Source organism: Amyelois transitella, chromosome 19 (genome assembly GCF_032362555.1).
Source record: "Amyelois transitella isolate CPQ chromosome 19, ilAmyTran1.1, whole genome shotgun sequence".
Taxonomy (NCBI): Eukaryota; Metazoa; Arthropoda; class Insecta; order Lepidoptera; family Pyralidae; genus Amyelois; species Amyelois transitella.
In genome coordinates this window covers 8,256,645-8,279,357 of record NC_083522.1, presented here as the reverse complement: position 1 = coordinate 8,279,357, position 22,713 = coordinate 8,256,645, and the positions used below count along the sequence as shown (strand labels likewise).

The window sequence follows — 22,713 nt, the reverse complement described above, 5'->3', positions numbered from 1 at the left end:
ATCAATGCGGATCCTAAATTTGGTAGACTCGCTTCGGTTCCAAAAGTGAAGCATTCTCCTAGACCAGGGAAAACATTATCTTCACGGAAAGCTAACACCCTCAGGCCTCTTAAAGGGAGAGAGAAGAATAGAACCAAAACAAAGACAAAATGATTTCTCTCGAATTTCGAAGTATTCTGTTGGATTATTTTTTTTAATTAACTTAAATAAATGATGTAAAAGCACATAATCCTGTTTAGGGAAAATATAAACATTGCATTTTTATGGAAATATTTTATTCAACAAGTTACTATAGGAATGTATAAGTATGATATCAAGAGTAGAAAAAAACAAATGTACATTAAAATACCAAGAGACAAGATAAAACATCACTCGATTATCTAAAACAGAAGATTATTAGGCGATTATAATAAGCCCGAACTAGCTATAACCACAGACAAAACATCAAATTCTGTGTTTTATTAGTTACATTTCATGCTGTGGCAATATTAAATGTAATACAAATACAAAATTTTGACTTAAGTATAAACTAAGGCATTTAGGTGTTCAAAGCTATATTATTGCTAGCGAACTATTTATGTATATAAAAACTGGTACATTTTGCAGGTAAGTTAAAGAGTAGTAGAACCCAATACCTAAGTCCAGATAAATTACGTGCTCTATGACTAAAATTGCACAAAAGTACTTTAAGCACAAAAGTTCTTTAATTTTTTTTAGGTGGAAATACCTAATTTGCTAAATTGTTCAAACTGAACAGGTCAAATTTTCAAAAATTTTTACTTTTTAAATTCATGAAAACTTCGTCGTGTTTTTAGCATAATGCCATATTCCTGGCAACATTATTACTACCCACAATATTAACTTTTTATAAAATAACAATCGTTTAATATGGCTTAAGGAATATAAAAACGAATTAACTTTATGGATCACTAAAAATCGTTTCAATATGAGCTGATAAAAAAACAATTATTTATGAAAATAAACTAAGCGAATCGTATTCGTTAATAAACAATCATTTGTCAAAAACCATTTGGTTAGCCTTTATTTACATAAATGAATATTTATGACAATGGCATGATTTCAGTCCACCTTCTCTGTATGCCATTCAGGCATATAAATAACTACTTTAAGCAAGATTTGGACCAAGATAATATATTTTTCTTTTTATTAAAAGACGAAACAATATGGTAAACAATTATGGATCTATGTGTTGCGGGCCTTATAGACCATAGACAATACGTTTAATTTTTCCTTTGGACCGTGACTTCTACGTCGAACGCATTGCTTTTGTCATCTAAAGGCATTCTGAACAACTGCGCATGTTGCCACGCCACTTCGCCACTGCCGCCAGAAAGTACAGCAGTTATGGTGGCGTTGTTAAATTCCCGCTCGAATACTGTCGGTGTGTCTGGCAAAAGAGGTAAAATTAAATAAAAATTCATGTCATCTCTTGGGAAGGCCGACTGTTCGACAGATGCACTTACTAATGGCTTGTCCCGATTGCTTCCTAGAAAGGAGCCCCTGGTGCGGTTTTACAACCGGTGGGAATAAAAGTGAAACATTAAGTTTATTACACTCACGTCGGCCCAGTTAAAACTCGTGAGTCTCAACTCCCGTTTCTTCCTTCTTCGGCAGAAACTGCACGAGACTGTATAACGCAAGTTTAAGTGAGCCATTACGGACAGTTCCCTGGGTCAGGTATTATAAGATAAAGCACAAGCTGCTTGATCTTGTGGCTTGTGTTTGGGTCGAGAGCAAAAATATCGGATCACGAGCAGTTTGGATACCTCCATGCCACTTTCCCAACGACCTGTATGTTATGTGCTTACGGTCAGCGCTCGAAACAGTAGTCAGTAGGGTGTCACCTCAACACTGTAATCCAATTTTGGTTTTTAAATGAACTTAATTCCCTTACCTCCTAGCTTTAAAGTAGAGTTCCTCTCGTCGAGTGTGACGGTCCCCGCCAGTTGGCCGCAGTCGTACACCGCTGACGTCAGTCTCACACTCAGTCGCGAGCATACCAATCCGGAGCCGCAATTTAAACGCCAAGATATTGTACCTTCGGCGTTGGACGAATTTTCTAGAAAAATGGAAAACAGTACTTTAGACCTTAATGGAAGTGATAGGTGAACTTACCGGCGCTCCAAGATTAAGACTCAAGAGACTTAACAACGTACGTTTTTATATTGCATCTCAATTCTAAGATTTATTTAATAGCATTTCAACTAAGCGAAAAATTGAAGCAAGACGACACATCATTTTTACAATTTCTTATAACATATAGCATTTCTATAGACTTTTAATTATTCGAAATTCTATGATCACCCAAAACCGACAAAAGGTCCAAAAAACTCACCATTCCTCGCCAAATATACCATCTTCCAATCCGTTTCCACTTTCCTAGCTATCTGGTCCGACTCGTACACTCCACTCATCCACCCGGGTAATACCGTTATTTCCACCCCGTTTCGTGTCACTACATATTTGTCTATGGCCGGGTAATACCGCACGGTATAGGTGCCGGGCTGGTCAAAGTCGAACATGTAGTTAGTCTGCCTTCCTATTTCGCCTCTATCGGTCCGCCATTCTATTGAGCCGGATATCCGGCCGTGGTTTTCGTAGTCGCCGGGTTCTCTGAAATGACATCATATTTTTAAATATGACCCCTTTTGGAACAATTTTACATAAGATAGAAATTTTTGGTATATATAAAATAGTTTGAAAAATCTTTCTATAATTTTAACTCTTAGTCGCATCCATTTTGTGAATACTTATTTCTCGTGAGAGTAATTTTTCAACACTGGTATTCCAACTTGGTTAAGGTCTCAGATACTACACTACTCTTTCTTTGAAAATCATTTAGCCAAATATATTAGGGAACAGCGAAACTTAAATGTAATTCCTGATCGCTGTGGAATATAGACAGAAAAAGCAAGATATAACATAAGACTCTTATAATGCGTCGTGTAGATTAAACACAGCATTGATAATTTAAAAAAAAAGTCTTTCTAGTGGTTCTAAAGTCTGTGGACGATTACCTTTCTTTCATTAGTTGCACTAGTTCCTCGACAGCCCTTTTGGTGAGGTACCGTCGCCTAGCTTCAGACACCTGGCGTTGTCTGTGCTCCCTCAGCGCTAGAATCGTTTCTATCAGTTCTGTTTCAGTGCAAGACCTTCTTCTTTTTAGCACCTGAAATAATAATAGAATGTCTATACAATATCTTGATCTATACGGCCTGTGGCGCAGCGGTAGTTCGCTTGTTTGTGACACCGGAGGTCCCGGGTTCGAATCCCGGCCAGGGCATGATGTGAAAAGAACTTTTTCTGATTGGCCTGGGTTTTGGATGTTTATCTATATAAGTATTTATTATAAAATATAGTATCGTTGAGTTAGTATCTCGTAACACAAGTCTCGAACTTACTTCGAGGCTAACTCAATCTGTGCAATTTGTCCCGTATATATTAATTTATTTATTTATATACGTATCTTGATCAAATTAAGGACGTCCTGGTAAAGGGTCAGGTCAAAAGTACCCGAAACCACCGAGCTTGCATGTTATGAATGTGGATGAAGCGAAGGAAGTATGCAGTGATCGTGGCAAGTGGAAAGAGGTGGCCCCTCCGGGAAAGAGGCGTGATTTTATGTATGTATGTATGTATGTATGACTAAACAAAGCGGGACGGGGAATCATTTTGGCGACATATCGACGTATTCACCTAAAATTATAATATATAAACTTGTATGTATATGAGTAATAACGTCAACACTGCTCCATAGAGCGTGGCACCTTGTATTCAATTTTGTAAAGAAATCTATTCTAGTCTATAAGTAGTGCCCCCGCCAATACGAGCCAAGCGAAGCGCAAGGGCACTACCTACCTTTTGTGGAACGTAACTGGCGAGTCGGCCGCACGGACTTTTTGCTATTCGTCATATGGGCTTGAGCTTAAAAATCTATTCAATCTTTTGAACTCTTTCCGTGAGGCCAACTCGCCAGTTACGTCCACGGTTTGCACGCCTACGAGATTATAGTGGCAAAAACTCTGCTACGCGCTACGAACTACGCAGTACGAGCTATGGCTGTAGTATTTCCCCGTAACTTGAGTGTAAAATTAGGGCTTATCGATTTAGGGCTGGGCATGTGGGGTTAGAAATTTGGCTCTACACAATAATGATTACAGCTTAGTACCTTTGGCATAGAGAAATTCGCGATTCCGTTAAATGGTCTAAGTGTGGAAGTACCTCTTTATGGTCATTGGTGTATCTCCAGGTGACGTCCTGGAGGTCGTCCCTGGACACAGCGATGACGTAGGACAGCTTCTTGCCCCACCCGTGGCTGTATATGAGGGGGGCGTTCAGTTTGCCCTCGCACGGGTCCACGTGAAGCCAGGTGTTGGAGTCATAGTCGAAGACCTGGGAAGAATATAATACATAATACATGATTTTTCAAGAAAATATATATTATTACTAGCGGACCCGACAGACTTCTGTCAAAAAGATTTGTAATATGACAGTTTTTTGTTTCTATCCATTAGACCTACATTGCTTAGACAACAGTGAACTTTATAAATTAGCAATAAAGCTCTAATTGACTGTACGTATTAGTTAGAAAACGTTTGTATGGGATAAAGAAAAGCACTGTTTTTAAGGTTTTTTCGGCAATTATTTGGTATTTTTTCGCCGTAAAAACCATCCGTGAGCTTCGACGAATATTAAAAAAAAGAATTGGCCAAATTGGTCCAGGCGTTCTAGAGTTATGCGCTTACCAACACATTTAGCGATTCATTTTTATATTATAGATAAATAAGAATAGGGCCATTCCATCTCTTTCCCATCGATGTAGTAAAACACGAGTAAGGGATAGTTTAATACAGCTTGGTTTTCTTTTAGGCTATGGTCTAGCAACCTGACACATTTTGAATCTTAATAATATCATTAAGCGAAACAGCTGAAATAAAATTTGTCAGAAAGCAGACCTCGGACCAATTTATCAAACAAACATGAATGTTGCAAAAGGCGATTAAGGGATCGGCTTCTAAACATGTGATTCCTCTTGTAGGCGTTGCGCTGGCAACCTGTCACTATTTGAATCTCAATTCTATCGTAAAGCCGTAACAGCAGTACGTGACCTTTCAGTGTTATCACGACTCTTGACACCTGTCTTCCCCGCAAAGGATACAGACGTGACTTTATATTATTATCAAACGAACTCACCTCGCACCAGACATGGTCAGTGACGTCGTACACATATCTCGTGTCGTATCCTAAAGATCGACACATGAGAGTGAAGCAGTTGGCCCACTCCCCGCAGCGGCCGCGCCTCGTCCTCAGCAGAGCCCTAGGATCATTGTACCGTGGGAACTCCACCTCGATATCACAGTTCAGGCATTCGTATATCTGTTGGTAATATTAGTCCACGATTCAGATTTAAGAGATCATCTATACTTGTATAATGACGTCCGGTGAAAATGCTGCAGTGTAGTTTGTTCCGCCGCTTCTTTTACACACGCGCTTCGGAAGCGGTAGTAGTTATAATTAGATTTTAGTGATGTGACGTCAATAAGTGATGTGTATCTAATTTTTTAAATAAATCTATTCCATTCTAAATAGGTATTGAAATATATGATCATATTTATAGGGGACTGCATGTATATGTTTTTGGGTTTTCAGGTTAGATAACTTGAATTTCTTCAACTGAACTGTACGGTATTAGGTGAAATTGGCCTTTCATTCTTTGCGAGACTGTAGGCCCTGTCTACACCGTAATGAATAAAGAGGTGATTTTATGTTTGTATGTTTATTTTGTTTGTAAAGATTAACGGTAGGTTACAATTGGGAACGCGTTAAGAAGAGAATTTTGTGGAGACTTACTTCTAAATTACAGTTCTCAGTCATGGTCCTCAGTGATGAAGAACCATTGAAACTAGTAACGGCCCCACATTGTGGACATTCCGGCTTATTCACCCATGAGAAAAATTTGTACTTGAACCAGCTTAGCAGTTCCATGAGTAGTGCGATGTCGAATGGCAGGTCCAAGCTCTTCAGCTCCCCTGGACATTTGTAATAAATGAAAAATTAAAAATCGTTGGATGCAATGTCATTGATTGGACAGGGTCAAATAATCACCCTCCTGTTACCATCCTGAGACAAGTCCAAATTCACTCTGTGACTATGAGCTAGAAGAAGGTTATCAAAGTCCTGTTATACAATTTGGTGTAGTTACCGGCACCAATAAAAAAAGACAGAGTCCACTCCATCTCTTTTCCATGAATGTCGTAAATGGCGACTATGGGATAGGCTTATAAGCTTGGGATTTTACTTATAGGCGATAGGATAGCAACCTGTCACTATTTGAATCTCAATTCTTTCATTAAGCCAAGTAGCTGAATGTGACCTATCAGTCTGTTCAAGTGTGTTGGCTTTGTCTACCCTGCAAGGTAGTTACGTTACTATATGTATATACAATTTAGTTTCTGTCATATAAATTATGTGTATGTCAAAATTGTATTAACTTCCTCACAATTCTATGGTTCCTCTAGGCCAAACTCATCATATCTCACCGGTCTTAATTTTTTTCTGATGGTCTCTCATCCGGTCTATAGCCATCAACTGCAGCGTCACTATTGGTATATGAGCCCGTGCCAGTTCTTGCAGCTCCTCATCTTCATACTTTATCATGCTGTTGAACAGCGACTCTATCTTCAATAGGAACGGGTTTACGGTTTTCTGGAAAACATGCATACATAAGCCTATCCCTTAGTCGGAAAGAGATGGAGTGGTCTTATTCTTTTTTGTATTGGTGCCAGGAACCACAGGTTACAAGGATATATTTAAAATATTCTTTGTACAAACCTAAACAGAAAGAAATATTAAAACTAAAAGGAAATTTGAATTGATGAACTCTATTAATTATACACTAGTAAGAAACTGTAAAGTGGTTACGTCTCTCCCTCAGGGAAATGATGTGTGCTGTTTTATGATAGTCCGTATCAGGACAGTTAGATTTAAAGTGCCTAGATAGCTAATGTAATCTAGTAATTAAGAAGATTAATAATTTAGCTACATATAATGATAATTTTAATCATACCAAAATATTAGCAGGCAGAAACTTAGGCTTTTTTGCTGGTGTGTTTTGAAATGACTTTATCATGACTCTACTTTGGTCCAGGGTGCCATAACAGAAGCACAGCTTCCTCTCGATAGTTGCCTGAGCTATCCTCAGCTTGCTCAGAGAGAACTCTTTTGGATATATCATGCTGTCTGCTACCTGAAAAATTTATATAAAAATGTATGTAATTGAATATACCTATGTACAGTGCAAGTAATTCATGCTGCTTGGTATAACTAGGTATCGAACAAAACTTTCTAATTCGTCTAAACAATTAAAATGTTTTAAGTAAACTTAAGTATATAATAATATGTAAAGAAAGTGATAGAAGGTAGATGAAAAGTAAAAAAAAGTGGTATAAAAGGCTAACCGACTGAAACCCCACATATTTCATATAGTCACTCAAAGCCTCGTATTCCAAACATTTCTTGAGAACATCGCTCTTTATCGTCCGTAATTCGTAATCGTGAGGGTTTTCTAAAATAATGTTTATGTGCCTAAGAACTTCGTACAAAATATCACTAAATTTCTCAGTATCACGAACGCTTTGTTCGATTAGAGCTAATCGGGCCATATCTTCCATCTTTAGAGGATTAGTTTAAACACTTCTTATTTGAATAAAATATCAAATTATATTTTATAAATTTACAAATACACAGCAGTGTTTGATAAGACACTTGTCAAATTTTGGTTTGTAATGGTTCAAGGCTTGTTCCAAGACAGAAATGTTAGATTAAAATCGGTAATTGTGTTGTGACAGTGACGGATTCGGAGTGAATGTCATAAATTTCTTAAATATTAGCCTAAATGGAATATAACGATTAAGTGTTGCTAGCAACGAAAATAATGAGTGTGTTGCAAAATATAAAAATGATCAAAGCACAAAGTTTTTATCAAGATTATTGTACACTAGCTGTGCCCGCGACTTCGTCCGCGTGGAATAGTTATTTTGGGCATCATATTCATTTTTGCAAACATCCTCCTCGGCTTTATCAATTATAGCTGCTAATTGTTATGCGACTTGGCGACGACTTGGCCCACATCATTACCCGCGACGGAACGGAGACCGTATAGTGAGATGAGAGGCCTTTGCCCAGTAGTGGGATCTTACAGGTTGATACTTTACTTTAAAATAGTAATATCTTCTAAGATGTCAGGCGGTCACGCGTATTAAAAAGAACGCTGGTTCGCCGTATTAAATGTTTCGCTGCAAATTGCTTATAACGACTATATCTCAAAACCTATTCGCCTGATTTATATACTGTAAATGGCAATTATAGTCTACATGAAAAGCCGAAAGTAATAAACATATTTGTTTGTTTGTTTGTTTGTAAACTCTTTATTGCACATAAAAATAAATAAAACAAATTGCAAAACAGTTATTGGATTTAGAAGAATATGTACAATGGCGGACATATTTATTTGGATAAGGATTAATACTGAATTAAAGAAAATTGGTTTCAAAATAACTTATGTTTATAATGAAAAAATAATCTTAAAAAATGAACATAAAAGTGGTTATTGTAAGTAAACCTTAAGAGATAGATATATGCTCTCGCGGACTTTTTTGTGGCAAAAAATGAGTACTTCACATCTTTAGTACATTGTTTTACTATATCTTTGTTGGTTTGCGCAGCGTTCGCGTGGAAAGCTCGCAGATGGCCGACTCATTCAACTTTCACCTGCATTGTTGACGTTTCCCGTAGGAAATCCGGGATAAAATGTAGCCTATAGCCTTCCTCGATAAATAGACTATCTAACAGTGCAAGAATTATTCAAATCGGTTCAGTAGTTTCTGAGATTAGCGCGTTTAAACAAACAAACAAACAAACAAACAAAAACAAACTCTTCAGCTTTATAATATTAGTATAGAATACGTACATATTTCGAAAACGTTTTACCACAAAAATAATTTTCAACATGTTTAATTTCAATTTGCAAATCAATCAAATACTACATGCGCCTTTAGTTTTATTACACCTTGGTTTCTGTAGATTCAGTTACTATAGCAATAAAATGGTAAACAATGTACTTAGTACCTATGTAGTAATTTTTTCTTTGCCGGAATTTACGTGTTGCATATAATATCAACGATAATAGTATGCGAAAACACACTATTATTAGTGACAAAACACCAAATATTGGTAACTTCATGATATCCTAAATAGCTTTAATATCAGTCACAATGTGAACGATTCGCAAAGAGTAGGTACTTTACACCCTCCTTACATTTGTCCCGATTCTGCTTTCCTGGGGTCATCTTTTGATCACTATCCACTAGGAGTGAGTGAGTCAGGAATAAATCAAAGTGGCTCCCTCCAACGACCCTATCATTAACACTAATTCTATTAGAAACTAGCTAACCTAGACTGAATGGATCGTGATTCTCCTGTCTCACTGGATAACAATGTTTTTACCCCAGTCACTTCTTACTACATGCCTGGGAAGATATGGGGTGATCCTATACAGAACTGAAAAAAAAATTAAGTAAATATTCTTGTCTTAAAATAGAAATAAGTATGCATAAAAATGTCCTTTCAGAGTTTCCACAAACATCCCGGAACTGGCTTTTGCACGCTCGATATGTGAGGGGTGAACACGCTCAATGTTTAGACTTGGCTGATGAATTGCAGAGATGTTCTGAAAATAGGCACAGATACGCATATTTCATAAAGGTACGCATATAAGATAGAACCATTTTTCATTATCGGCAGATGCACCACCTCCTAAAGGGGTAAACTGAGTAAAGAGAAAAACTGTCACCTGTCACACCATGTACATTGGTTTACATTGACCAATAAACATGTAGATACACATACGGTTTTTATCTCAGGAGACGACTCTCGTGTGACCTCCACAACCATTGCAAGGAAACCAATACTGAATATGGTAAAATCAGCACTAGAGAAAACTAGCTATTCCCTTAGTCGCCTTTTACGATATCGATGGAAAGAAAAGACATATAAAGTGCCAAGAAACATACGAGACTGCCATATTTATGTCATTATGCCAGTGAAGTCATTCTTAAAATGGTCAATTTGTATCATATTATATTGAAAGGGTAATTACGGTTTTCCTTGTTATGTTTTATGTGTGCTAAATGTGGGTATATCATTTCTAGGCTTCGGTGCTCGCAGACGCAGGTAGATACCAAGAGGCGCTGGAGAGGTTCCATAGCTGCATCAGGTTACAGCCACAGGACCCCGAGCCTTTGAAGGAAGTGGCTAAGTGTTTGTAAGACCATTGGATATTACCTCACCTTCTGGAAAAGAACCCAGGATGCGCGTTTTACCATGATCCTGGGAAATCAAGTTTTTACATGAAGCAACTCCCATCTGACTTCCGCAACCGTTGCAAGGTAACCTATCCTTCTTGTATATTGGATTGGATTTGTGGTAAAAACGGCACTAGGTGAATGTGCCTTAGTGGCCTTTTACGATATCCATAAGTCCTATTTAAAAGTGTCGGGAACCACACGGTACTAGTAAGATTTGTGTCAATTTTTAATACAATTGAATTCATTCAGGCATCTGCTTGATCCTGACCATGAAAATACATTTGGAAACATTTTACCATCGCAAACCTATTTGTGCACTCTAGACTTTTTATGCATAGTGAAAATAAAAATTTATGGCTCATAGATACTAGGTTATCCTCATTGTGTTCTTGTTTTCAGATTCCGCCAAGGACGCTTTCAGTTGTCTCTAGAAGCTTATCTGGAGGCTGATAAATTGACAAAACATCCAGACCCTGATGTGTTCTGCGCTTTGGGTGGGGTGTTTTTGAAACTTGTTTTCTTTCTATCTTCTTAATACATACATACATACATATGGTCACGTTTATATCCCTTACGGGGAAGACAGAGCCAACAGTCTTGAAAAGACTGAATGGCCACGTTCAGCTATTTGGCTTAGTGATAGAATTGAGATTCAAATAGCGACAGATTGCTAGCCCATCGCCTAAAAAAGAATTCCTAGCCTATCCCTTAGTCGCCTTTTACGACATCCATGGGAAAGAGATGGACTGGTCCTATTCTTTTTTGTATTGGTGCCGGGAACCACACGGCATCATATCTTCTTAATACCTAGAATAAGAGAACACTGACTGACATCACTGCACAGCCTAAAGCGCTGTCTAGCGAATTTAAATTGGCGGAACGGAAATTAGCGGGCTTTTTTACGCAGGCGGATCCGCGGATGTACTCTATTGTGGTATTATGCATGAGACAGTTGACCCTCTTCTGAAAGATGAGCAACTGAGACTCACGCCAGGAAGATGCTGAAAATTTATAAGATACTTGCGTTTTTGATTTAAGTAGGTACTATAGTTTGATTTTTATGCTGAACTAGCAGTTGCCCTTGTGGTCTTTGCGTGAAAGCCTATTTAGTACTTTTTGCGTGAAAGCCTAATAAACACACACACATTCATAAAAACTATCGCATTAATAATACAGCATCTCTTCATGCAAGCTCGAATCTAACCACAACATATATCTTTTAGCGGAGTGTGCCTGGAATCTTGGAGATGCTGAGCGGGGAGTGGAGTGGGCAAGGGCGGGGGTGCAGGCGGGCGGGGGGGAGAGGGCTGGAGCTCTTCTAGCCAAGTTACTGCTGGCCTGCGATGACGTTAGCGGAGCACTTGCAGCTTATGACCAGGCATTGACGTAAGTTCGTTTTATTTTTTCTGAAATGATAGTTCTTCAAAGCAAGTCCCAGACTAGGCATCGACAGTTTCTAAAGAATCAATTGCTTATGGTATCACTAGAATGTTAGATGGCAATCGCTTTGTATATACTATACAAGGCATCCTACTCCCCAAGATGTAATTCCCGGCCAGAGCATGATGAGAAACGCAGTTTTTCTAATTAGCCTGGGTCTTGGATGTTTATTTGTTTATTTATTGTAACAATTACAATTTGTTAAGTACAGTAGGCGGAGCGGGCTAAATGCTAATAGCATTATCTAACAGCATAAAAAATCATCTGCATCTAAAATAGCATTGGGTCAAGCGTTATAAAATATAGTATTGTTGAGTTGATATCTCGTACCACAATTATCGCACTTACTTCGATGCTAACTCAATCTGTGTGATTTGTAAATAATGGGGTATTTATTTATTTATGTTATTCAGACAAATGACAGGAGGATTTTGATAAGTAAACAACCATACTCCACCCGGCGTTTGTATAACAGTAACCTATAACATTACCTTTTTAAAGGAAAAACTAAGTAGGATATGCGTCAGTAGTAGAAAGATGGCCTAGAAATCGCCAAACAATAAAATTAATAGCTACACTATCAACAGCTCTTATTTCTTCTAGAACGCACGCCTGCGGAGCCGACACCATGGCCGCTGCTGGAGCCCTATGCCTCCGAGCTGGCGACCCTCGCCGTGCCTTCCAACTCCTCGGAGCGGCATTAGCACAACAGCCAACGCAACACGCCGCCGCTTTAGCGCTGGCCGCGATGATGCTGCAGCATAAAGATGTGGATGCAGCGCTTGCGAGGCTGAAAGCAGCTCTTTCTGCTCATCCAACTTGTGTGGCCGCTCATACTAACCTTGGATTAGCTTTGTTGGCTAAGAAGAAATATGTTGCTGTGAGAATATACTTTTATCGGTTTCCGTGGAACCTTTGTAATAAATTTTACGTAAATGCTAACTTCCTGTAACTCCCTGACCGATGATGACAGTGTAGCCTAGATAGTCTGTAGCGGTGGTAGCTTTGAACGAGAAAAGAACGATGTTAACGTAACTATATGACCAACATAGGACAGATATGATGTTGACAGAAAGAAAGTGGAGCCAAGACATTAAATTTAAATGCAACTAATTTCTATGTTCATCATTATTTTGTTTGTCAGGCTCTAACCTGCCTCCAGCGCGCTGTGTGGGCAGCACCACTCAGCGGCCGGGCAGCTCACGACCTGGGCCTAGCCTTGTTGCTGTGCAAGAGACCCGCCTCCGCCTTCTGCAGACTGGCCACTGCCGCCGCATTGCAGCCCACACAGCCTTACACAGTAAACCAACTTACTTATTACACTTTGATGCAGTTAATATTTTTCCTTATGTAAGTGACATCGAAAGAGTGGACCCATCCCAAAGGTGATTTAGAGTTCTACTCCCTCTTTGATGACACCTACTAAGATTATATTCTATCAGTCAACCATTGGATCAAATCACACAAGTAAAGGATTTAAAGGCATCAACAGTTTTAGTTCTACATTCATTCATGTTTTTTAATGTAGACAATGTGCATTCGTCCATGATTTAGATTTAAGAGATCTATATTTGTATATTGACGTCCAATAAAAATGCTGCAGTGTAGTTTGTTCCGCCGCTTCTTTGACACATGCGCTTTGGAAGCGGTAGTAGTTATAATTAGATTTAAGTGATGTGACGTCAATAAGTGATACCTTGTATCCAATTTTGAAAATAAATCTATTCTATTCTATTCTTATTCAATAAAAAAACATTGTGTTGTAGGTTCTTCTAATTGGGGTAGCGCTTGAACGCCTTGGAGACAGTCGGGCAGATGCCGCATACGCCAGAGCAGTGACTTTGTCTCCACAAGATCCTCTGATCAGATTGAACATGGCTGGCAGACATGCTAGGGTCGGAAGACTAGCAGAGGCGGTCGAAGAAGCCGGTGTGACTGCCGAATTATTACAAGGCCAACAAAAAGGGGACCCTCAGGTAAGACTTTACAAAACATAAATCTTAAAATCAGATACGATGAAACGTATGCCAGAGCAGTATGGTTCTGCCTCCGGACGATTCAATGATTAATAAACGGCAAGCTACGGTTGAATAGGCTATCAGAGGCGATCGAAGAAGCAGGTGTAACTGCAGAATTATTGCAAGGCTAAGAAAAGGGAGACCTTTACGTAAGACTTGAAAAAATGTGAATCGCGGCAGAAATATTTATAATTTCTGTGGTTGCAAGACTAGCGCAAGCAATCGAGAAGTGCGATAGCTGAGCCCAATAAAAGGGAGGCACAAATAAAGGAAACTAACGCAGTATTTGCAAGAAGTCGACTGTGGAGTTGCCCACATCAAATTCTGAACCATTTTAAGCAAATCTTTGAAAGGTATCATCCGTGTATTTAGCAAGCTTAGCAAATTAATGGTCTTACGATATCATTAGAGCATTAAATATCTCTTTGCAGTTGGCAAGTTCTCTAACTACACTTCTAGCATTGTTGAGAGAGGCTGGTGTGGAACTGCATCAGCTGCCACCTGCGGTACCGGACGTAGAAGGACCAACTTGTGTCCCAGACGAACCCCCTACGCCCGACGAAGATAATATGGCACCCGATGAAGTTTAATTCGATTCCTTACATTTTGACTCAATAAATGGCATTATAACATTTTTATTGAAAATAAATAAATTACTGGTTAAAGTTTTGACTTTATGATTATGGGTTTTGCGTCCGGTCAGGGCATTATTTTTAGGATAAAACTTACTTAAATATCTTCGTACCATGTATACCTTAATGTATTTACATGATAAGATTAGAGAGAAGACATAAATTATTATTATTAAAAAACTAAATTTCTATTATGACCCGAGGTCTTTTATACTTTTATATTTCTTTAAGTGATTTGTTTTATTTACAAAAAATATCTTCATGCGTACATAATTTTTTTTTGGGCCAATAGCAACGCGATCGATACGACTGATAATTACATGACTTTGAAATTGCAAACACAAAATTGCCTATCAACAATTACATAACGCAATCAAACATAAAAATATTTATGACTATGAAAACAAATTTATAAACTGAAAATAAATTGCGGAGAAAGTAAACTTATAGCAGTAATAAAATGTTATGGCAGCTACGCTTGGATTTGGTAACTGAGAAAGAAAATAGTATTTTTTGACTAATATAATGTTTACTTTTGTTTTATTTTTAGTAGTGGGTGTTGGATTAGTAAGTATATTTTTGTACATATCAGATCAAAACATAAGTAAAACACACATCCTACTTCACTCCGGGATAAACAAATTACGAGCCAATATTATTACTTCTCAAATTTAATAAACCATTCATTTACCAACAGATAAATGCCGAAGAGAAAGAAAAAGAGCGTAAAGCAAGTCTCATTGTTCTCCCACCTCTAGTTCTTGGCTATGATGAACTTTACGCGGACGTCGCGTCATTTGAAAAGAAGCCTGAAAGAATCCGTCAAAGCAAAGGAAACGAGGAGACACAGAATGAAGTGTCAAAAGACTCAGTATCACTTGAAAAAGAAAACGTTCTGTATTTAAAAGAGAATGTCAATTCAAGTGAGATTCCAAGCGCTGACGAATTCAGTGATGAAAATGACACAGAAGAACTTGCAATTGAAACAAACTCGATACATGATATTCCCGCGAAGACTGATACGGACAAGCATGAGCATAAATCACCTTATATTGAAACGACAAACATGGACACTAAAGGGCGTTACAAAAGAAGTGTGAAGAAAAAGGTTGGTCAGGTTCGTTCTAAGAATAGTCTGAAGGAAAGTGATAGGCAAGCGCGTTCCAAGAGAAGTTTACAAAAACAGTATATTCAAAGATATTTAAAGAGAAGTCTAAAGAATAATCGTCATCAAAGGTATGCCAAAAGAATGCTAAAGAAAACGCGACGTCGAGGTCGTTTTAAGAGAAGCATAGAACATGCTCGTCATAAGCGTTTTAAGGGAAGTCATGAACAACATGACCATCACGGGCGTTTTAAGAGAAGTCTGGATAAACGTCACTTCAGAAGAAGTCAACAGACTCCTTGTCCTTGTCAAGCTGGTTGAAACTAATTGAATTGAATGAGTATGCGCAGACGCAGGTTTCGGGTAGAGAAATCTGTATAATATAGAACTATTAGCTTTTACCCGCAACTTTGCCCGCGCGCTTATAGGCACAAATTTAGCACCATCTACAAAAGAATACCGGTTTTTCCGCAGATGTCACAAGTACTAAAGATTATACCGAGATGAAAAGTACCCTATGTCCTTCTCCAGACTCTTATCTATATATACGCAAAATTTCAAGCAGATTCGTTCAGCAAATAATTTGTGGTAGAGGTTACAAACAAACAAACTTACTTTAGCATTTATGATATTATTATGTTATAACCTACAATTAAGTTTATTAATTTTAAACAATAAAACATTTACTCACCTTATTAAAACATTAAATCGCCTTTATAGGAGTATAGTATTTAAGCTAAATTTGATACAACGGAGTCTGCGAAATATAAAGCTGTACTTAATGTAATTCTATATCTAATAATTGTAGAAATTTGTTTTGTGGTCAGAAATTTGTTTTGTTTTTTGATAGTCTAACAGTTGGTTTAAAATCAAAACATCACTCATCACTATTATGTTAAACAATTTATTTCTGTAAATCACAACATTTTTTAACTGCCAATTATACACATTCGGGTTATTGTAAAGAAGATTGTAACGAAATAACTTAAAAAAGACTCAATAAAAGTTTTCGAAATAATCCCTAAAAATAAATAACACCGTTATTGTAAGCCAAAAAAAAATATAGGTATACTTACATAAAAAAAATACAAAGCAGCATAATGAATCAGTTCTGTCTGTAGCCGACTTGCGTACTCTGTGCAAACCGTGTATTTTTTAAAAAATGAAGCCATAAATCCTAGATATTTTCGCTCTTTGCAAATTTTACTTATTGGAGGAATTATGCAATTTGTCTCTTCTGTATTTTTCTCGGTCTACGGGCAAAAGACTGTCACATTCTATGTGCGACCTGTGTAGGTACCTTATGCAAAATATGTCTTTTGTGTTCTTCGCGATCTAAAGATAAACAAACGCCACTTTTTTTGGGCGTCCTTTTTATTTTTTGCAAAATTTGTCTTTTATGTTCTTCATGGTCTAAAGAAAAAGGAAAGCCATTTTCTGTGGACAACCTATTTATTTATTGCAAAAATTGTCTTTTTTGTTCTTCGCAGTCTAAAGATAAAGGAATGCCATTTCCTTTGGGCGACCTATGTAGTTTTTGCAAATTACTACTTTTGTGTTCGGGGTCTAAATATAGAGAAACGTCATATCCTGTGGGCGACATGTGTACACTTTGTTCCTGTCTATCGTGTTCTTCACGACTAAGAGTTAGACGGACGTCATTAACCGTAGATGACCTGGAATTTATATGCAAATTCTGACTTTCCTGGGCATTACGATCTAAAGATATATGTACCTCACACTTTGACGATTTGTGCAGTTTTTGCAATTTATGTCTTTTGTTTTCTTCACGATTTACAGTATGTAGTTTATGTAAACTGCAACTTTTATGTTGTGCATGGTCCAAAGATAGAAGGACGTCACATTTTGCGGACGATCTGTGCATTCTGTGTTATTCTCGGTTTATATGCACTCTTCGCAAATTGTTTTGTTACAAACTTTGTGGTGTAGAATTCACAGTAGACGTCACAATCTGTGTACGACTTCTGCAGACTATGTTTTCGTCTCTCGTCTTCTTCCTACTGGCTTTAGTCCCGGTTGCATCCTCGCCTTTCCGAAGAGGAGCCCCGGGTATGCCTTTGACCGTGGATTCTATATTAGATGAGGTTTTCGTTTCTCGTCGTCCAACAATAACAAGTCATAGCATCAGTACAATGTATCTTATACTTCTTGTGCCTAATAATACAGTTTGTATCTTTAAAACTTTGTAAATTTATTTTGTTAACCTAGTTTGTAGGCATTTATATCACAAAAAGGCAAGACACTATTAGTATTTTATTTACACATACTTAAAATAACGAATTTGGAAGTCACTATGAAGGTATGAAATTCCCTGTAAGTATTGCTGTGCCCTTGAACGTTACAGCGAAGAAATAAGATGGCTGCGTCTGTTCCTCTGTATAATGCGATGGATTAATTCCATTATTGGGCGTGAACAGACCTAGAGAAATATATATAAAGATTGAAACAAATTTTCGTCTGGCAAAACAAAAAAAATGTCATAAAAAAAGGAATTTGGAGCGGCTGACCCGACATTTATAACTTATTTGATAATTATGACTATGGGCTTATAAACTTTGGATTCCTCTTGTAGGCGATAAACTAGCAACCAGTCACTATTTGAATCTTAATTCTATCGTTAAGCCTGACAGCTGAACTGACTGTTGGCTCTGTCTACCCCACAATGGATATAGCCGTTATTATATGAATAAATGAATGAACTAATTTTACTACTTTAAATCTTTACAATTAACAAAATTAATTAAACTATAGAAAAGCAATATCGATTAACTATTTTATAAATAATATTTTTGCCATCAACTTACATGTTAGAACTTTAGCAGAAACACCATTTTCGTTTATATCAATGTCGCCATATTGAATTGTTGCTTTAGAATCGTCAATAGTAGTTCTCTGCGAAGAAAATAAAACGGTATATATAAATAAAAATACATACTTAAATAAATCACGTCTTAATAACTTACCGTCTAGACAGAGAACAGTCTCGAAAAACACGGAGGCTACGTTCAGTTGGCTGGTTTAACAGTGAAATTGATTTTATACATTACCTTAGGAAAAACATAAAGTGTACCACCACAAAACAAGTAAATACATACAAACAGTCTCGTCTATATCCCTTGCGGGGTAGACAGATCCAACAGTCTCGAAAAGACTGAAAGGCCACGTTCAGCTGTATCGCTAAACGATGGAATTGAGATTCAAATAGTGACAAGTTGCCAGCACATTGCTTACAAGAAGAATGCCAAGTTTATTAGCCTATCCCTTAGTCGCCTTTTACGACTTCAATTCAATTCTTAAGTGTGCCACACGGCAAGTGAGTAATTATTTCACTTACCAATTCGGAATTAAATTTTACATCAGGCGCGGTGAGTACTGTACATGCTGTGAACAATGGTCTTATACTGTTGATGGCTTCCCCTAGCCCGTTGTTAGCTAGAGTGGCGACTAAGGTAGATAGCGTGTCGTGCTCGTTCGGCACTGTTAACACTAGTTTCATGTCATCATCATGCAGGGGGAGTTCTAGAAGCTGAAAAAAAAGGAGTTAATCTTTTACCTTATAAAAACCTACACTAGAGGCCGCCCGCGACTTCGTCCGCATGGAAACCCTATCAATTCCGCAGGGACTCCGGGATAGAAAGTAGCCTAAATGTTATTCTGGGTCTTCAGCTACTTACATACCACAATTTCACCGTAATCGGTTCAGTTGTGTTTGCGTGAAAGAGTAACGAACATCCATACTGACATCTTGACATACTCACAAACTTTCGCATTTATAATATTAGTAGGATATAATCACGTAAGACTGTCATACTGAAGTCCGATTTTTAAAATGCCAAAAGTCTCGAAAAGATTGAAAGGCCACGTTCTGCTGTTCGGCTTAATGATAGAATTGAGATTCAAATACCTACATACCAAATTTCATCGTAATCGGTTCAGTAATTTTTGCGTGAAAGAGTAACAAATATCCATACTGACACACTCACAAACTTTCGCATTCATAATATTAGTAGGATTTTTACTATTTAATGGTTTTTCTGACATCCACCTAAGCACCGCTCGGTCAACCAGCCCCCGCAGCATGGACGCTTTGGACGCCGTTTTTATCGCCGACGAAACGACGAAACAGCGATTGTTTTGCGCGCTATAAAAAAAGCCGGCGGGCGTGCCATGCTAAGTGGGCAGATACTAAGAAGTTAATTAAGCACATACATACAAACATATGGTCACGTCTATATCCCTTGCGGGGTAGACAGAGCCAACAAGCTTGAAAAGACTGAATGGCCATGTTCAGCTATTTGGCTTAATGATAGAATTGGGATTCAAATAGTGATAGGTTGTTAGTCCATCGCCTAAAAACAATCCCAAGTTTTGTAAGCCTATCCCTTAGTCGCCTTTTACGACATCCATGGGAAAGAGATGGAGTGGTCCTATTCTTTTTTGTAATGGTGCCGGGAACCACACGGTACAGTTGATTAAGTACCTAAAAGAAATCTTATGCAATTAATACATACCCTGGCTTCATATTTGATATCTTGGGTGTAGTTAAAGGAGTTGTAGATTTTCATCTCCGGGGTCTTGCCGTCTACCGTGGATTTCCATTTTCCCTGAAATTTTATTGTACACAAAATACATATCCTCCAATAAGATATGATTTGTAATAATAAATTTGTATTTATTGATGCTGCAAAGCTACAGCAGCTACAGCTACAGCTTTTTGTTGTCTTGGCATTAACTGAAAACTATTTTTAAAATCAAAAGAAATCAGAAGTCTTCTTTGTCTAGTAATAGTAAACTTACTAGGTTTACAAAAGTAAACAGGTGACATCACGCATGATAAGTAACTTACCTTGAGTGTGCATGTATTAAGAAATAGATTCTTATTTTTTGATGTTAAATATGTATCAATATTTTCCTTACATTCTGCCTGCTGATTTGCCTGAAAAAAATAGAACAATCAGGTATTTGTTCAGTAATACATCTATTATATGAGTATTAATGTATTCAGGTTAGGTGTGCTGTGTGGTTCCCGGCATCAATAGTCCGTTGGCTCTGTCTACCCCGCAAGGAATATAGACGTGACTATATGTATGAAACAAAGACAAATCAGAAAAAGCGGTCATCATAACCAGACTAGGGATCAAACCAAGTGACAGTTTGATGATTTGAGTAGGAATGTTCATTAATAATATTACAAGATATTTTTAATATGAAGAATGTTTAAAAAATGGTTGCTTACCCAAAACAGAATCAATTTCCTGAAATCTTCATTTTTGAAATTAATTTGCTGTATTTCTGTATCTTCCAATTTTGGGATGTTTTCCATATTTACGTCTTGTGATATAAGTATCTTATTCTTAATAGTAACTACACTGTTGCATTTCAAATTTGAGTAGATCTGAAAAATAATATTATCCTAGCTAGATTAATAAGAATTGCACAAAATATAAAAAAAAAATTGGCAATATTTCATTCATGATTAGTAATGAATGGTAACAAATATATTATATCTCACAGGATATTCCCAGTTCCAAACTTTTAGCTGCAGCTTTTCTTATTGACAGAGCAGCATAAACATGTAGTTTTTGCAATTAGAAAAAGAAAACAATAAGTAATTATCCAAAAACAAATTGAAAATAGCCATAAATTCAAATATGATTATGGAAGGCAGAACAGATGTGATTTTACACATATGGAGCTACCTCCAATTATCTTTGATGTTTCTTAGATAATTTTACTACGATCTATTCAACCCACTTGCATATACTTATCTGTAGCAGGTCCTTTATTTCCACATAATGCTAGCAGCACATTGATTCCCAGCGGTGAAGACAGCCAACTCCTCGGCGCCTGTCACCAGCCAACTGGTGTAGGATTAGTTTGAATGTTTTCTCTTTAATTAATCAATAAGTATGATAGGATGGATCTGCTATTTATTCTGTGCTTGTTTGTTCAGAAATAAATTTTTAATTCAGCCAGAACAAAAACTTATTTTCTTTTTCCTGGCGAAAAGAAGCCCGGGGTTTGTGTGACCATGATCCTAGACTGGGTAGTAAGGCAGGGTTTAGACAAGAATTCCCAGTCTGTCTTACAATAAGGGAACCCATGCGGCTAACTGTGATTTTCTTACCCGATTTAACATGGTGCGATTTTATGAATGAGGAACTATATTGACGGAGCAAGAAATGTCGTGGAATCATTAATAAATGAAATAAAGTTTTTTATTTTCAAAAAACCTTGATGATAATAGTTAAATTAAATACTTTTATACATAAAATATTTTCTGTGGTAAACAAAACACAGCACCAAAATATAAATAATCAAAATGTCACTGTCAACTTTAAGAAATTTGATTGAAAAGATGGAAAGCAATTTAATGACAGCTGTTAATGACAAAAGTGCACACAAAGTGTACACAGCACACAGCCAATTAAATCCGGTGTATGCCATATATAGAAAAGAAAGAAAAGACACCAAACACTTTTACCTCACATGTCCTCCATGCCCAAAAGTTACCTGGGATATATAATGATATAACTTTTGGGTATTTTGTATATTTACCTTTGATAAAAACTCGTTAAATTGTATAAGACTTACTCGATTTTCTATCTTTATACCAACTTACGTGGAATAGACTTATTATTTTGCTATCATCCTGCTCATTTATTTCTAATCATATCTCGTTTCAAACCTATTTCTATGCCATTTCTTTCGGTATCTAAATAAAATAGAGGACTTACTATCATAAAACTTAATTCTTGTTGAAAAATACATACATACCGACAAATAATCACGTCTTTATCCCTTACGGGGTAGACAAACCCAACAGTCTCGCAGACTGATCGTTCTTTGCTGTGGCTTTCTACTAATCCATCGCCCCCAAATATTTCGCTTTCAAATCCCCAATATTTAGCTCAAGAAGTGAACTATAAAGTTCACGTTTTCGGAATTAGGGTTGAAACATTTTTTTTTCAATTAAAGACAAGGTTAGTTTTTAATTATTTATATTGAAATTATCACCATCGTAATACCAGCACTGAAGGGTGTCCACGTTTTACGTACAACACAAATGACATCATACACTGATTGAATAGAGTATGAAATAAAAAACAAAT

At 37.2% G+C, this 22,713-nt stretch overlaps 3 protein-coding genes across 3 annotated transcripts; 1 reads left to right on the top strand and 2 right to left on the bottom strand.

The window, feature by feature from the left end:
* Positions 1-270: 270 nt before the first annotated feature.
* On the bottom strand, positions 271-7,855 carry LOC106140334 (peptide-N(4)-(N-acetyl-beta-glucosaminyl)asparagine amidase). Its single transcript, XM_013341914.2, has 10 exons — positions 7,479-7,855; positions 7,088-7,267; positions 6,561-6,726; positions 5,872-6,050; positions 5,215-5,397; positions 4,243-4,413; positions 3,039-3,190; positions 2,357-2,634; positions 1,916-2,080; positions 271-1,408 (listed from the first exon to the last, which is right to left on the bottom strand). Exons 1-10 carry the CDS (start codon positions 7,689-7,691, stop codon positions 1,242-1,244), a joined length of 1,854 nt encoding a protein of 617 aa, XP_013197368.2. The 5' UTR covers positions 7,692-7,855; the 3' UTR covers positions 271-1,241.
* Positions 7,856-9,544: 1,689 nt separating this feature from the next.
* On the top strand, positions 9,545-14,433 carry LOC106140325 (Bardet-Biedl syndrome 4 protein homolog). Its single transcript, XM_013341903.2, has 9 exons — positions 9,545-9,563; positions 9,650-9,783; positions 10,230-10,342; positions 10,785-10,879; positions 11,609-11,771; positions 12,429-12,705; positions 12,970-13,125; positions 13,592-13,801; positions 14,275-14,433. The coding sequence occupies exons 1-9, from the start codon at positions 9,545-9,547 to the stop codon at positions 14,431-14,433; spliced, it is 1,326 nt and encodes a 441-aa protein (XP_013197357.2).
* A 3,459-nt stretch (positions 14,434-17,892) lies between these two features.
* On the bottom strand, positions 17,893-20,924 carry LOC132902890 (serpin B4-like). The gene is made up of 6 exons (XM_060949762.1): positions 20,838-20,924; positions 20,448-20,537; positions 20,113-20,205; positions 18,936-19,127; positions 18,406-18,493; positions 17,893-18,020 (listed from the first exon to the last, which is right to left on the bottom strand). The coding sequence occupies exons 1-6, from the start codon at positions 20,922-20,924 to the stop codon at positions 17,893-17,895; spliced, it is 678 nt and encodes a 225-aa protein (XP_060805745.1).
* Between the last annotated feature and the right edge of the window lie 1,789 nt (positions 20,925-22,713).